At 37.4% G+C, this 15,548-nt stretch overlaps 1 protein-coding gene across 1 annotated transcript; it reads right to left on the bottom strand.

Moving 5' to 3' along the window:
- Positions 1-3,037: 3,037 nt before the first annotated feature.
- On the bottom strand, positions 3,038-9,030 carry AGR3 (anterior gradient 3). The gene is made up of 7 exons (XM_008940500.1): positions 8,925-9,030; positions 6,702-6,765; positions 5,989-6,041; positions 5,279-5,355; positions 4,962-5,025; positions 3,832-3,915; positions 3,038-3,087 (listed from the first exon to the last, which is right to left on the bottom strand). The coding sequence occupies exons 1-7, from the start codon at positions 9,028-9,030 to the stop codon at positions 3,038-3,040; spliced, it is 498 nt and encodes a 165-aa protein (XP_008938748.1).
- Positions 9,031-15,548: the final 6,518 nt, after the last annotated feature.

Raw genomic sequence — 15,548 nt, 5'->3', positions numbered from 1 at the left:
AGGAATAGCTCTTGCACATTAGCTACTCACTTGCTGTGGTGAACACTCATTTCTATAACCCTGACATTTTAAACTGTAAAAGTAGTCTTAAGACCCTGTTGCTGTGAATTATGTTGCTTTTCCAATTTTGCTCCAGTCAGTTACAAAAGCAGATCTTGTTTTATAATCACTAAAAGCAGGGATTGTATTTTTAGCTGAAAATGCTCTAAAAGCTGTTAAATTATAATTCCAGGTAAATAATCACACTGCGCTGGGATTGCTGTCTTCACAGAATGGTTGAGGTTGGAAGAGACCTCAGGAGGTCACACAGTACAGGAGGTACCCTGCTTAAGCAGGGCCACCTAGAGCCAGTTCCCAAGGACTGTGTCTAGATGGCTTTTGAATATTTCCAGGGATGGATACTCTGTCATCTCCCTGGGCAACCTATGCCAGTGCTTGGTCCCCCTCACAGTAAAAAACTGTCTCTTGATGTTCAGACAGGACCTCCTGTATTTTGTCTCTGGTCCTGTCACTAGGCATCACTGAAAAGAGCCCATCTCTGTCCTCTTTTAACCCTCCCTTCAGGTATTTATATACACTACTAAGATCCCCCCTGAGCCTTCTCTTACAGAGTTACAGTGCTGTCACATCAGACTGTGTTTGTGGTGTTCCTCTCTTTAGTATGGAAATGTATTAACATTTCAGTGTGAAGAGTAACAGCCATCAGCATAAAAATGAGATCATCCCTGGCTTTGGGCTGTATATATGTGCGCATATCTACTTACCAGGAAAGAAGAATTAAAGTGCTTATCCGCTGTATAATCCCAAAGGACACCTCAGCATGTTTGCATGTTCTTAGTATATGTGATGATGTCCTTTTAGTGAAAGGCTGATGGAATATCTGCACTGACTAGGGTAATCCATGAGAGCACTCTTTTAAGGCAGACACTGTCACCTTTGCAATTAATAGAATAGTGGTACAGGCAAGGAAATGAGTACTACAGACAAAGCTGTAGTTATTAGAATTGAAGTGAGGACAAGTTTATTTTCTAGCTGCTTTCCAGATATGAAACTGAAAGTTTTTGTTTCATTCTGGGATGAAAGCAAACCCATGCAAATACTTCCGCAGGTACAGCCTTTTTTCAAATATCAAACCAGAGCCTGAAAACTTAGTCTTCAGAATCTTAAATAAGTGAATCAGGCACTGGCTTGTAGTGTAACTATCCCCCATTTGGTTTCCCATCTGAGTTAAAGAAGAGGTTGTTTGAAGCCAATGTCTCCTGTGATCTTGGCTGGTGTTGGAAGTGAATGTATGAAGAAAAAATTTCCCTGCAATATAACAGCAAAGATCCAGCACTTTCCACTTACTCTTTATGGTAATATTTTGAATCTACTGTACTTAAGCATTTCTAAAGTTCTTTTGTGCTGTGCTTCTCTCTGAACCAAATCTTCTCTTGACTCTACTTTGAGAGTGCTGCCATTGCTCTCCTGTGTAATATCTGGCAGCTAGCTCACATCCTGTTTTCCTGAACATCTCTTGTTTGCTTAAAAGAGAGTGTGCCCACAGGCTGGCAAATATTACAAATCTGGAATAGATATGGACATTAATGAGTAGAGGTAAAAACAGTTTAAAGGAATGTGACTACCAGTTTAATTTTGTTTCTAGCATTTTCCCGCAGGTTAAAAAAAGAATTTAACTGATTATGAAGATGAGACACTGTTAATGATGAATACAACATTTTTTTTTTCTCTTAACGTACAGGTCATTTATCACTCCTTTGTTGGAATATATACTTGCATCCAAATGTTACATAATTATGAAGACATAGATAGGTGCAATATAACTCATTCATGACAAATTAATACTAGGTATTGTAAATTAGCAAAGCTATCTTGCAATGATCCTTCATCTTTTGTGCACACAGGCAGCATCATAGGAAATGGCAGGTAGCACAAACAAGTGACACTGGTCCTTTGTACGTACGTTAGGGCTTTTATTGCTGATGAATTGCTTACTGTCTTGGTCTAGTGAAAAAGCACATTGCTGGGATAACAAATTATTTCAACTGACTTCAGCTTTTTACTGGAAACAGTTGTCCACCCTTGAATATGGTGATCCTAATGCAACTTTGTGAAGTTGAATCCCCTCAGTAAGATGCCACCATGATGTCTGGGTTGCAATGCTACAGAAAAAGAGGGAATGACCTGGAATGAGCTTCACATGACTCAAGTGCCATTTAAATGAAAAGAGCTAGGACAAGCTTGATAATTTTTCCCGTACCAGACTTTACAAGCGTCACTTGGCCTCAGGCGTGGAGTTCTGGGACTATCGCCGCACATCTCTCTTGCTTCACTGTACCTTTATTACAGCAAAACCTGTACTTGCTGTTCGATGACTATCACCTCACTGAGACTGTGTGCTCCATGTGAGCTGCCTGCTCTGTTTTCAGCTATCAGAACAACAGCTAAAGAATTATACAGAAGGCGGCTAAGCTCAGATCACTAGTGTTTTTCTATATAAGGTATTCCAAAATCTATAGGAAGAGGCTTCTTATCTATTTGCCAACAAAGTTTCTTTTTCTTTAATGAGAAATAAGTGCATAAAGTTACACTAGAGATACACTAGCAACTTACAAACTTCTTGCAATAAAAATAATTAAAAAAAAAAAAAGAGCTGAGATGGAGCTATTAATGCCTATAACAAACTGCAAACAGACATCAAGAAGGTTTGTTTTAACTCTTGATCAGAAGTCATAGCTGACTTAATGATAGTTAAATTAAAATACAGCTCAAAGTTACTGCAATTCTTAGTTATAGAACTAATTCTGGTGTTCTATAGATTTCTCCTCTTGTTTTCCAAATGGACATGATAATCTTTCTGTGTTTGTTCTTCAAATTGTACATATGAAGTTCTTACAAAATCTGGTATACCAAAGCTGCTTGGTAAAAGTTCAAAATGCTAGTAGAGACAAGAGAGGTTAAGTAAAATAGCTTAAAATGGAATGATTCCTAGTGCAGCTTCACCTCGTAGAGGCTATCATCATTTCATTGTTGTTGGTTACAGTTCTGTCTGAATGAGGCGTAATGCTTTCTTCATGTTCTCTATTACTGAAAGAAAAATAACTGTAATGTACTTAGAGTGCATTTGTACAATTAAAAACACCCACTTAGTTTGATTAGTAAATTGTTCACATTGGAATTAATTTATGGTCACACATTTTGTTGCTTACTACTGTGAAAATCCTGGCATTGATACTAAAGCAGAAGGTAAAGATTTTTATGAATCAAAATGTTTAATTTAGAGTGATTTGACAAGACTCCTTTGAACTCTCTCATTTCTTAACAGCAAGCCTGGTAATCAGATGTGACATGCATATTTGTGGTGCGATGCTGCATGGGTGTCAAATAGATGATAGAGTATGGACTAGCTCAGCCTGAAAAATCACATTCCTTTCTGAAATAGGAGTGTTAGGTGGTACACAGGAAACCACCAGCATTTCTTTACTGATTCCCTCCCACCACTCACTGTTTACGTTTTTCAGGTGGCTAGCTTTGAACATAATGACTTTCACTACTCTCCAGCAAACTGCTCAGATCTTGATCCTGAAAGTTCTCAACCATGATCTTTCAATTTTTCTTACCTGAGTAGTCCAAATAAATTCGGTGGGACAACAGGTGTGCTTAAGTGTTTTGCTAGAACAGGTTAGGCTGTTATAATTCATTGCCAATGCTCACAGTCTTTATTCATTACTTTGAGATCTTACAAATTCTTAAGCACAAATTACTGGGACAGGGTGTATCTGGCTACTTACGATGTGAAATGCAAAGCAACACAACAAAGGGGGCACTTACAGAACGGTATGTCTTGTGGTTCATAAGTATAAAGCCGGTTGGAGTATCTTCCTGTTATATCAGCTCTTACTGTGAGAGATGGGTCTGAAAAAGTAACGATATTAAACACTGGTTTCCATACCCACAGCAGCTGAGAGTGATGTCCATAGCACTCCTTTGAGAGCCCTGTTACTGAGGTGCTCTGTTTTCATCAACAAGCCAATTATGAGGCCATTAGGCTGTGTTCCAACCAATTGATCTTTACTTGGAGAAATCCTGAACAAACACTAATGCTCATTTTTATATTGTGCAGCTACTTTTAAGTGATAGATTACATATACATTTAATACATACTTAAAGAAAAATATCCTGGTTTACAGGTTTTGGGGTTACATCAAGAGAGGCCGATTGGACTTGCACACATAGTCAGTGCAATATTAGGATGACCTACCTAGAGCCTTCAGAATTAAAAAACCTTGTAATTGTTAATGTTTCCATCACAGCAGCAAGACGTTGTGGACGTGTTTTCTCAGTTCATTTTCCAAGCTCCTTGTTAATTTACTGATTCCTGTTACTACATTGCTCTCTGAGTGTGGGCTTCATTTCACCTAATCTAGGATGCCACCACAGAGCTAGTCACTCTATACTAACTGTATGGTGAGTGAAAAGGAACAGGCTCGCTGTGGTGTGATTCATCCAACCTATTCAAGAAGTCAGCTTTACAATGGGATAAATCATTCCTTAGGTGCCACTGACTATTGACTTGCTCTGTGGTAATGTCTACACTGTTGACATCTATGTTCAGTTAGATATTTGAGTCTTTACAATAAACTTTGTCTTATGACAACACTAGCAAGAAGCATGGAAAACGGAAGACCAGATGCTAACAGATATTTAAGCATCTAGCCCCCAAGCACAAATTAAGTACTCTCCAGAACATCTTTATAACCTGAGGAAGTTTACAAGGGTCAAAGCCTGTGACGAAGAGAGAACTGAACTCATATCTGCCAAGTTCCAGACTAATACTATGGTAATGATAAATTATGAGCTATTTTCTTTTTGCAAAATGAATCATTTTGATGTTCTCAAAGGAGGACACTAGCATAGATTCAGATATCACAACTCTGAAGATACATAAATATTGTACATACCTATGAACATGATTCGAGGTACATATTGTCCATCAGGTGACAAATTTTTATCTGTGGTTTCATGCTGAGAGAGAAATAAGAACTAGTTATTAAAATACTTCTGTAAATTTTGCTGAAGTAGTGCCACTTGTGAATAGTCTTGTACCAGACCAAATCAAAAAAGGTACTACTCGTGTGTATATATATATGAACAAATGCTTGTACTACATCGAAGTAAAATGTCAGAGATGTTTAGATAACCTGACATGAAAAAGAAAGATAAAGAAAGAAAAAGCACAAGCCAAAAAAAGATACCAATTCCCCCAAACTCCTCATACCATGAGGTTCAGCATAATGAAGTTATTTTGGGCCATTTCCTGTATCTCTTCATTTTCTGCAAAAGCTTTCTTCAGTGCTAGAAAAGACATGATAATTTTGAAGTCCATTTCAAACACTGCCTTTCCTTCTCCATTTAGGCATCACGTTGGCCGGAGACCAGCCACATTGTTGCTGTCTTGCTGATTCACATTCCTGAGGAGACACTTAAGGGCTCTATCACTGCTTTTTGTTTTTTTGACCCATGTCAGTACAACCTCCTGGCTATGAAAATGTTATTTATGAAGCCTGTTGTCTCCCTGGATACCGTGTCTCAGCTTGACAATAGTACATTATTCTCAGAAAATTCTTACTAGATTAATTTCAGCAGCCTTGTCCTCATCTCCTTCTTTAGTTACCAAGTTGTCCAAACAATATTAAATCTGTTCAATGAGTCAGTAGCAAATCTGTGTCTTAATTTAAACTGATGGGTGCTGCATTAGGGATAGCAGGATAGCAGTACAGAGTGTTTTCCACGTTCTTTCTTTGGTTTCATAGTGGAGTTTTTGTAAATAACATTAATAAATTGTTTATTATTAATAGCTTTTCAAGTACACTTTCATTTACCTATTCCTTGAAATAATTTTCAGTAAGTGCAAGGTAAATACATAGACAGGTTCAGTCTCTTATAGAAATATTCACAAAATTTTAACACTCAAAAAATCAAAATTACCTTGGCAGTATTGACAGTCTTCTAAATGATGAATTACCATCAGTGGCTTGTTACTTTATTAATAATAATAAAACATGTAGTTAGATCATTTGACATGTATGCAAATGGGTGATTATATTAGCAGACTGGAAAAGACAAATTACATTTAAGTTTATGTTAATCCACAGTAAAAACATACAGACATTCTGTAAAGAATTACAGACTTTTTGAGCAAGGGAAAAGAACATAACTGTGTCATAAAAGAAAGAGATTTTCTAAACTAAGAGATTCTAGAGGAAAGAAACCAACAGAGCCATCATCATTTTATTCCCAATTAGTATATAATCAGAGGAGTTATTTAATATTGCTTAGTTGTGGATTAAGAAAATAAAAATAATCTGTATGAACTGGAATAAAACACTTTTTATATTTTATTTATAATCAAATACTTTCCATGAAAACTTCATGTTTTTTAAGGCTTTGTGAAGAGATACACAATAAATTATTTTTTTCTGTAAATGGTTTAGTAAAGCATCAAAATTTTACTTTGTTGGATGTCAAAACATGAAACAATTCTGTGCATTTTCTCCTGTGTTTTTTAAAACCACTATTACTTCTCAGTAAATCTGTAACTAATCAGCTGTCATGGGATTTCTTTGTTCTGTTTCATTACAATATATTCAGGCATGACTGATTAAGAGCTTCGTCATTCAAACTATTTTTTGATCTCCTACCTTTTTTTTGCTTGATAAAGCCCTTCTTCATAAGTTTGTACCCAGGTAATTTCATCTCCCCACCCTAGAAATATAACAAAAGGATTAACTGGTGCCTAGGCAAGTAACTCATACCAAATTCCTTTTAAAAATATTTATCAGTAGTAATACTTGAATAGGATTTGGAATTTTTATTCAAAGGTTCCCAAACGGTGTAGATGTGCTAATTCTACATGTCCTGATAGGTGCACTGTAAGATTAAAAAAAAACCCAACAAAACAACCAAAACACGAAGACACCCTCAGCTAGCTGCATATTCAGTTCAAGTCCTTTGGCAAACCTCTGAGCTATCTTTCTGAATATTCAGAGATCCATAAATCAGCACTCAAATCCTTTATATTGTCTGCCTCATATTTCATGTAGAACCTGGGGCTTAAAGAGAAAGTTGAGTTATAAAAGAGAGGACAATAAAATGTTGCAGCTCAGATAAAGTCAACTTTAATACGAACATTGTTAGAACAGTCTTGGGTTGTAATCATAACTCCTGAGTAACTTCAATCCCTGGAGCTGCAAGTACTTAATTTAATTAAATAATTTAACAAAAGAATGGCTGTTAAATAAAATCTCCACCAAAACAAAATCCTAATGAGTCACCAGCTTCATAGCTCATCTACAGCTGGTGATACACTGATCTTAAATTGCCCAGTTGATATTGTGCCTTCAGATCCCAAAGCTGCCAGCCCCTGTGTAGTAGATCTCTGCCTTCTAGGCAGTGTTGCTCCATTCACGACGGCTCTTAGGGAATTATAGAACAGCGTCAGGATCAAATTGAGGCTCTGTTTCTTCTGTCCTGCCTGGGCAGTGCTTGTGCCAGCCCTCCTTACGCAGAGACTTGCTGTTAGCTTTCTCATGGGACGCTTGCTTGTGACGCTGCAGGGTCAGCTCATCTTTCAGGGGACAGATCTGTCTGGTTGAGGGCGGGGTTCTGGCAGGCTGACCTGCGCATCTGCAGCCCTGGCGGAAGCCAGCTGCTGATGGAGGCAACTGCACCGCAGAGGCATCGGCAAGGGTCATTTTGCAGCAGGTTTAAGTGTTCCCCTTTGACCTGTGGAAATTACAGGTAAAGCGCACAAAGCAGCCCAAAAGGCCTGAAACCAGAATTAGAAAACTGACACTTGCTTTCTGTGGCTATTTTTTTTTCAAAATTGCCAGAACTGAAGGAATTTTGTTATCTTTTCATGCATTTGGGCTTAGTGGCAAAATTAAGTCTTGAGCTAGGCAAAATATGCAATAGATACTGAATAAAGTATAACCTCTTTCTATAGATGACACTTACATGAAGAGGTTCGTGACTTCTCTTTTGTCTTCTGCTTTGTTCTCTTTTTGTGTTGCATGATTTTGTCAAGTGCTCCCTGGGAAATCAGGCTCAGATGGAACCTCTGTGACAGGTGCGGCTTTGCCAGTGTTTTGGATGGGAAGACCTCAGAGGTGAGCTCTGGGGTCTGCAGGCTTTGCTTAGCTTGAAGAAGAGGTCAAGAAGGGAGATGGAGATTTTTTTTGAATTAATAAGCCCAAAAGGAGATGAATGACGGAGTAGAGGAAAAGACTGTCAGCTGTTTCTCTGTTTGTATTTCTAAAAACCGATCAGACATAAATAACTCAATATAGGGTCTTTAGTTAACATCCAGGTTGAATATTACGCACCACAAGGATGTGAATTATCCACTGCACAGCATGAGTGTGACTGTCTGATGAAAAGCAAAAAAACCCCCCAAATCAAGCAGAAAAACCCACCAGTGGCTCAAACTGTTATTTATAGTATAAAAATGGGCTTGTAGAAAAATTATTCCATAACAACTGAGGTTATGAAATTGTGTTTCAGTAGGTAATGTTACTACAATAAAATATCTTTTAAATGGTATATGACAGAATATATTTTCAGTGATAGTCCTACAAATGCATCCTCATTTGAGAGACTCAGTTTAGGTTATTTGCTGCTACTAGGTCACTGTGAGTTATATAAATTATGCAGGTTTGTATGAGGTCCTCAGCCATATCCTCAAAACTAAACTGTTAGAGTAAAATAACATGGAATAAGAAGATGAAGTACTCAGAGTATCACATAAGTAGAGAAACACAACTCAGTAAATATAGGTGTGCTTTGATGTACGTTCCTAATAAAAAACTTTTGCTGACCTATACGGTAAATTGAGGACGTGACCCCCCGCAGTAAATGTACAGTACCTCTCGACAGCGTCTGAGGTGCTCGCTTCTCCTTTTTGATGGCGATTGCGAAGTTGGAAGAGACTGCAATTAGCAGGAGGGACAAGGCCAGTGTTGAATGGAGCATTATTTCCCTTTCAATGCAGCAAGGAGACTGGAAAACAAAGCAACAGCTTTAGTCACATTGACTCATCAGCTGACACAGTGGAAATCGATGTATTAGTAGTATCCTGACAATCCATACCACTGAGACAGTTTTGGTTCTTTCTGGAAATACTTTTCTTTGTGAGAGAAGTGCAAAATGGAGGTGCTTAATTTTATCATGAAACCCAGCTGGCAAAATTAGTCCACAGGGGACAGTTTTCACCGCAGTGTGATCCGTGGGAAAAAGTTAATTTTAGTTCATTTCTGATCACACAGCATTTAATTTTTATGTGCTAGTACAATGTTGTCACACTTGATGACAACAATTTCAAGGCAGTGCTACCAGTTGTTTGTTCTGTTAGTTTTTTAATTTCAGTGAAACATAACAGCATGGGATCTTTCTTTAAGGACAGTAGGTTGTTTTTTGTTTTTTTTTTTTTTTATCAAAAGATGTCTCTTGATATCCTCTCTAATAAAATAGGAAAACAGAAAAATATTTGCCTCCAAGTATAATAAATTTTAAATCAGCAAGTCCCTTCAGCATGTTAAAATTGCCATTATGTTTTTTAGGCTACACTCTGTGAACCAGCTTGGTAAAGACTGAGACAAATATCAAAGAAATTTCTGGTTGTTTCTCACAATGAAAACTCAGAAAATTTCCCCATTCTTTGTGGCATTTTAAAACTGATTTTCAACTCAACTCTTTTAAAACAATCTGTCTGTGCTCCTAGGTGTTTCAGCATTTTGAAGATGTTTTCTTCTCTTCATGACAAAAATAATTGCAAGAATTTCAGTAACTTCTGGTCTTGATAAAAATCAGAGAACAAAGAGAAAGCTTGAGAAAAAGCGGAATGATGCCAAATTTTTTCAATTGATGGCTTCTTTCTCCCCAGTACCATCATGTTTAAGCATACCTGATGGTTTGAACTAAGTTTAAAAAATACAATGCATGTAGGCCAATTAGTTTATCAATTCTCACTGGAGATTCTGCTTTTCAGAGCCTGAGTTTTAGGAGTTACAAGAATGACCCATTGAGAAAGTGCTTTCAAGTAAATAAAAAACCAAAATTAAAAAAAATAAAAATAATCCCCAAAGCACTATGCCTGTATTTGTAAGGAAAATTTCAAACTTGAATTGATACCTAGTATGGAATTACAGCCCTGAGCACTGACAAAAGAAAATGCTTTGTGATTCTTAATACAAAGAGGCATGGAAAGCACAGCAGCTTTTATCATTACCTTAATGGATCAATCTCTCAGCATTGCTAACATCACTATTAAAAGTTCAATTTCAAGTGAACAAATTCAAACTCCACTTCCAATAACTTTAAATCTCAATACATGAGAAGCGTTCTGGTCAACTGACTGGAGAGCAATTTGCATGCTAAAATGTACAAAATTTTATAAAAAATGATCTTGTGTTAAGAATCTTACATTTCTGAACAAATTTCCTTAAGTTGCCAAAATAATTAACATCTTAGTTATAATATTTTTTCTCCTCAGTCTTGTCCACAATGGTTTTCTTCCCCCTCAAAAGCATCACAACTCTAAAGTTGTTCATACATAGTCTCTTTCCCATTATCTATTGTTAAGTTTTAGAAAGGAGTCTTCTCTGGAGCTTACTGATTATGCACATTAGTTTGATGATTGGAGATTATTGATGTTTAATAAATGTGAAGTTTTTCAGTGTTTCCTAAAGAGAGATTATGACTTTTAGTTAAGTTTAGGGGATGAGGTTTTTTAGTAAAGGAAATTCCATTCAAATTTTTCCTAGTGTTTCTGTAGACCACTAACTTCGGTCAGCAAGAGCAGATCATGACACACTCTCATTACTGTACTCATGGTGAACGAGTATAACTCTGTGAAAGTTACTGACTATCTTTAGTATTAGTTTACCTTAGATGTTAACAGTAAAATCTAGCATTTATATTAACATATCAAAATGCTGTTTAAACATAAATAGTTATGGCTTTGGAATCACACCAGATGATGTCTCTATAAAGCAGGTATGGGGTGTGTGAATCAGTTCTTTCTTTCACAGCGTACTCCTAAAAAATATCAAACTATAAATTTTTTCCAGTCACAGGATTAATTCTCTGAAGCTTAAATAATTAATTATCATCCTATTGAAAACCAATAAGATTTTGGAAGGGTAATTTATGGAGCTGTAGCTGGAGGCAGTTTGAATTCAATGTTCTGAATTTTTGATGTTACACAATCCAGTTTTAGTTAAATGATTAAGGAAAAAAAAAATGACAGCCAACACAATATAGATTGCCTTAATCTGTCTGTCAGAACAAATGTTTTGCTAGCTAATCTCTAAGCATCTATCATTTGTCTTTATGTATAATTAAACTTGTAATGCATTTGCCAACCTAACCTCATTTCTGTTCTAAAGGAAAGTTAAGAATAAGAAACATTTGCTCACCAGCAGCAATCAATTCTCCTGATGAAAGGTCCTTTTTCTGTAACCGGTTAGTTAAAAATGAGTGTGGTTTAAGGATAGAACACCTGAGCTGCTCAGGTCTCTGTGTAGCAACACCAGCACATTCACCTGGGAAAAAGTAAGAGGAACCTTTTAGCTGAAAAGCAAATTCGTCTGTTTTCACCCTCCCCTTCCCTTTCCTGCCATCCCTCCAATTTTTGCTCTTGAAATTCCCATGCTTATACACTGAATCCCTGGCTTTCTCTTCATCTTGGCTTGTATCAGATGTCTTGTATGAGGGTTGGAAATAAATAGTGGCTTATGTGTGTCTACTACTTCCCCTCTCAAACAGTTTGAATCTGGCTTGTGCCCAGTGAAAAAAGAAACTACCAATGAAAGCTGGAACTGTAGGTGCTTTTGTTCCTGGTGAATGGCTGGGTTCACTGGTGCTTGAAGATAGGTATGTACCTAATAGAGAGTCACAAGGGTTACTTTGTGTAGTGGAATGTACTGAAAAAAATAAAACTAACTTTTTTGTTGTTTTGAGGAGAAATAAAATTCTTTATTTAAAGAAAATGTTTAAAGTATCTGATTATTGTTTCTGTGAGTTGTAGTTTCAAAATGTTCTGATTCTTTGGACATGATGCTTGATGTTATTTTGATCTAACTTGACTAATGCAGGAAAAGTCCTTTATTCATTGTCTTTGCACAAAGAAGGAATTAGCTGATCCCTTTTCCTTCCTACTTGCATAGCTTTTGCAAGGGAATCAGAAGCAATCCTCTTTTGATTCTTCCTCTCCCAAGTATTTGTTTATACAGACCGTGTGGTTACACTTTATCCACCACTTCTTCAGGTAAAGTCTGAATTCTTATTTATCTTTAGTGCTTTGATCTCCTGAAGTTGTTTGTTGTCACTGACATGGATATGATTAATGATGTACGGTTCTTGTATTATTATCAACTATTCTTGTACTAAAAGGTTAAAATGTGACTCTCTGTATTTTTAGTGTTGAGTTATCTTTAAGATTTGTAATGGACAATTCAAACTTGCATTTCAAATTAAAAAACTAGAGTAACTGTATTTAAATCCATAATATGATTAGTTCCTGGAATGGCTGAAAAAGAAAGGAATGTAGTTTGGTTGCAAAAGGAATGCAGGCAGATTATTTAAATCAGTGCTATATTTCATTTACTCATTTAAATTTTCAGCAAATAAAAAAGACTATCTAAAGTCAAACCAGGGATGATTTAAAGAACCTCCCTCTATCCAAGCTCTGGGTTTTCACATAGAAATTCCAGGCACTGAGGCTTCAATCCTTCTTACTCTTCAGCTACTTACAATCACTAAGTATATAGAAATGTAGAAATTTTTTTGTTGATGCTCAGCTCTGAGATATTGTGTTCTCCAGCCCTGAGATACTGCATTCTTCATGCATAGGTTTCTTATTGTAAGAAGTAAAGGGGTAGACATTCAGTCAAATAGATTAAAATAGTTCTGACCTTCCTGTGAGTGCCCTTTGGCAGGATGACGTTCAGCAATTTGTCTTCTGTGCTTTATATCTGAAGATCAGAATTTCAACCTTTGACCATCTTACCATGGAGAGGTGGGCAGTTCTCATCAAATAGACCTTGTCAGCATTTAATACTGAAAGAAAATGACTGTAATGTTTTATAAATCCAGGCTGGATGACTTCATTGTATGTATTCAGTCACTGCTTTTTAGATGCAGCCTTATCAGCTCTTTGTCCCTGCTTTCCACACCTGAAACAAGTGTGAAGCTAGAGCTCATGCTAATACAGATGCCTTTCATCCCAGCTGCACTGCCTGACATTCAAATAATTGACCTGTAGAGCAGCAGCTACCAGTCAAATATTGAATCTCTGCACTGAGCACACATTTCTGCACTCCTTCATTGAACCAGCATGCTCTCATTCATTGAACTCCTCCAACTTAGTCTCTAGGGTAATGTAGGAGGAGGGTGTTCCCATTTTCTCTCCCATTCTAAGAGAGTAATTTTGGAGGTATGAGGAACTATAGTTTAACTGTGTATATACAGTTGTATCCAGGTCAAAATTAGGAAATGTAAGAATAAGCTAAATATAGGGCAGAACATGGCAGCAATAAAACATGTGAAGAGGGCAGACATCTAGAAAGAGGAAGATGTTGCAGGATAACTGACACCTGGAATCAGAAGCTGTGAATCAAGCAGCAGCAGATTCAGGTACGTGTTCATATGTGTAGCCCACTTAGGAAATGTGAAGCTGACTCTTCAATTTTGCTTTATATAGTGCTGCACAAATGTTAATACAGGAAAAAAACAACAATCCCACTGTACTGATCATTTCCATGATCTCACCTTTCTGTGGCATCATAAATGTTTTTTCTGGCACAAGGTAGGAGATACTCTGGTGTAAGGACCAATGGTGTAACACAACAATGTCCTGTGACATTTGCTCTCCTTTATGTATAATTATAAATTACAGTGATCATGGACATTCTGCATAAGAGAAATACAATTTACTTATATAAAATTTAATTGAGTCAAAGCCTAGAAAACACATGTAGCTGGGTAAGGTGTGAAAAGTCTTCAGTGCAAAATATAATGCCATGGTGATATCTCTGCAAACAGAAGAGTCAGTCTTCAAGCTGAAGCAGCTTGCCACAGCCTGCAACACAAGTCATTGACAGAGGATGAGCATTGCTACTGATCTAAACAGCCTGACCTGTCCCCAGACTGCAGAGATCCCTGTGGCTAGGTAGCTCAACTTACAGGTCTTTTCCAGCAGTTTTTGCTCAGGTGTGGCTTGCCGACATGATTCAGTTGCAATGGTGTAATGGGCTACTCTGTGTTTGCTGAGTTGTAAAAACTGCTCTTTGGTCTACGAGCATGAGTGTAAGCAGTGCTGGGCTCGGTTAAGATGATAAACATATTAAATTTGTTAACCTATGGGAACTTACTTATTTGACCCCTTAAGATGAGTACAAATCTGAATTTGCTGACTGCATAGTATGAAAATCCATAATATGAGAATAGATAAGAGACAAAAGTCAACATCTGAGTGAATTTCTAGGGAAAAAGAGTCTGCAGTGACACATCTTTACCCTGTGTTGTTTTTCATGGGTTATGGCTTCTTGAGGGTAAGTACTTGCAGAACGAAAACATTTCTGCCTTATATGTCCTCTGCTGCTCTTTGGGTCCTGGCTTCTTTCTGTGCTCAGGCGAAGGTATGAAGATTATGATGATGTGAAGCACACCTCCACTGTAGAAAAAGAAGAATATTAAGAACCTGTAAGGATATGCTTTAGTGCATGCAGACATTGTTTGGTATATCCGTCAAACAATCCTAGTTTTGTAAGCATTAATAGCTTAAGAAGAAAGGGTGGATCAGGCCTGGTGCAATGTGCTGGAAGGAGTCTGCTGGCCACACTGCTGCTGCAGGTGAGCTTGTCTTGCTGTAGGGAGCCAGGGAAGGTTTCCAACTCAATCGCATTAAACCCTGACCACATTTCTTCAGCAGCTGAAAACAAATGTTTTGACCCTTTTTTTTGTAAGCCTGGCAATATCAGCTCCCTCCTTTATGACAATAAGACAAAAGGCTATGTGTTTAAAAAGAGAATCAAAAATGCAATAGCTTCACTGGTGGAGGAAAGAAAATGGACTGAAGGATTTGGGTTTTGATGCTGAGTTACTCCCGTATAGATTTCCTTCTTTTTCCTTGTGAGGTGTTCACAAAGGTCCTAGCATCAAGATGAGTATGAATTATTGATGGTGCTGCTGCTTGTTTTTGCTTGGATCACACTGTAATGATGGCTGAGAGTGAAATGCCTGCCCCATGGAAGTCATTAGGCTTTTGTTTGGATGGTGCCAATATTTTCTCAGGGAGTTTTAAAGTTTGCTGCTTGTTCTAGGCATTGGCTTTCAGGAGGCATTTGAGCAACCTGGGAACCTGCTAGTAAACTGACACTCAGCTCTAGCCTTAGTGGGTTTAATCCCACCACTATGGAAGTACAGACTCAGTGTATACTGGGTGTCTAGTTAGCTTCTGTGTCATTGGTACCCTGGAGTGGTATGGTGGG

Source organism: Merops nubicus, unplaced genomic scaffold, assembly GCF_000691845.1.
Source record: "Merops nubicus isolate BGI_N331 unplaced genomic scaffold, ASM69184v1 scaffold14825, whole genome shotgun sequence".
NCBI classification, from domain to species: Eukaryota; Metazoa; Chordata; class Aves; order Coraciiformes; family Meropidae; genus Merops; species Merops nubicus.
The sequence above is the reverse complement of the archived record's forward strand: the minus strand, read 5'-3'. Positions and strand labels throughout refer to the sequence as shown.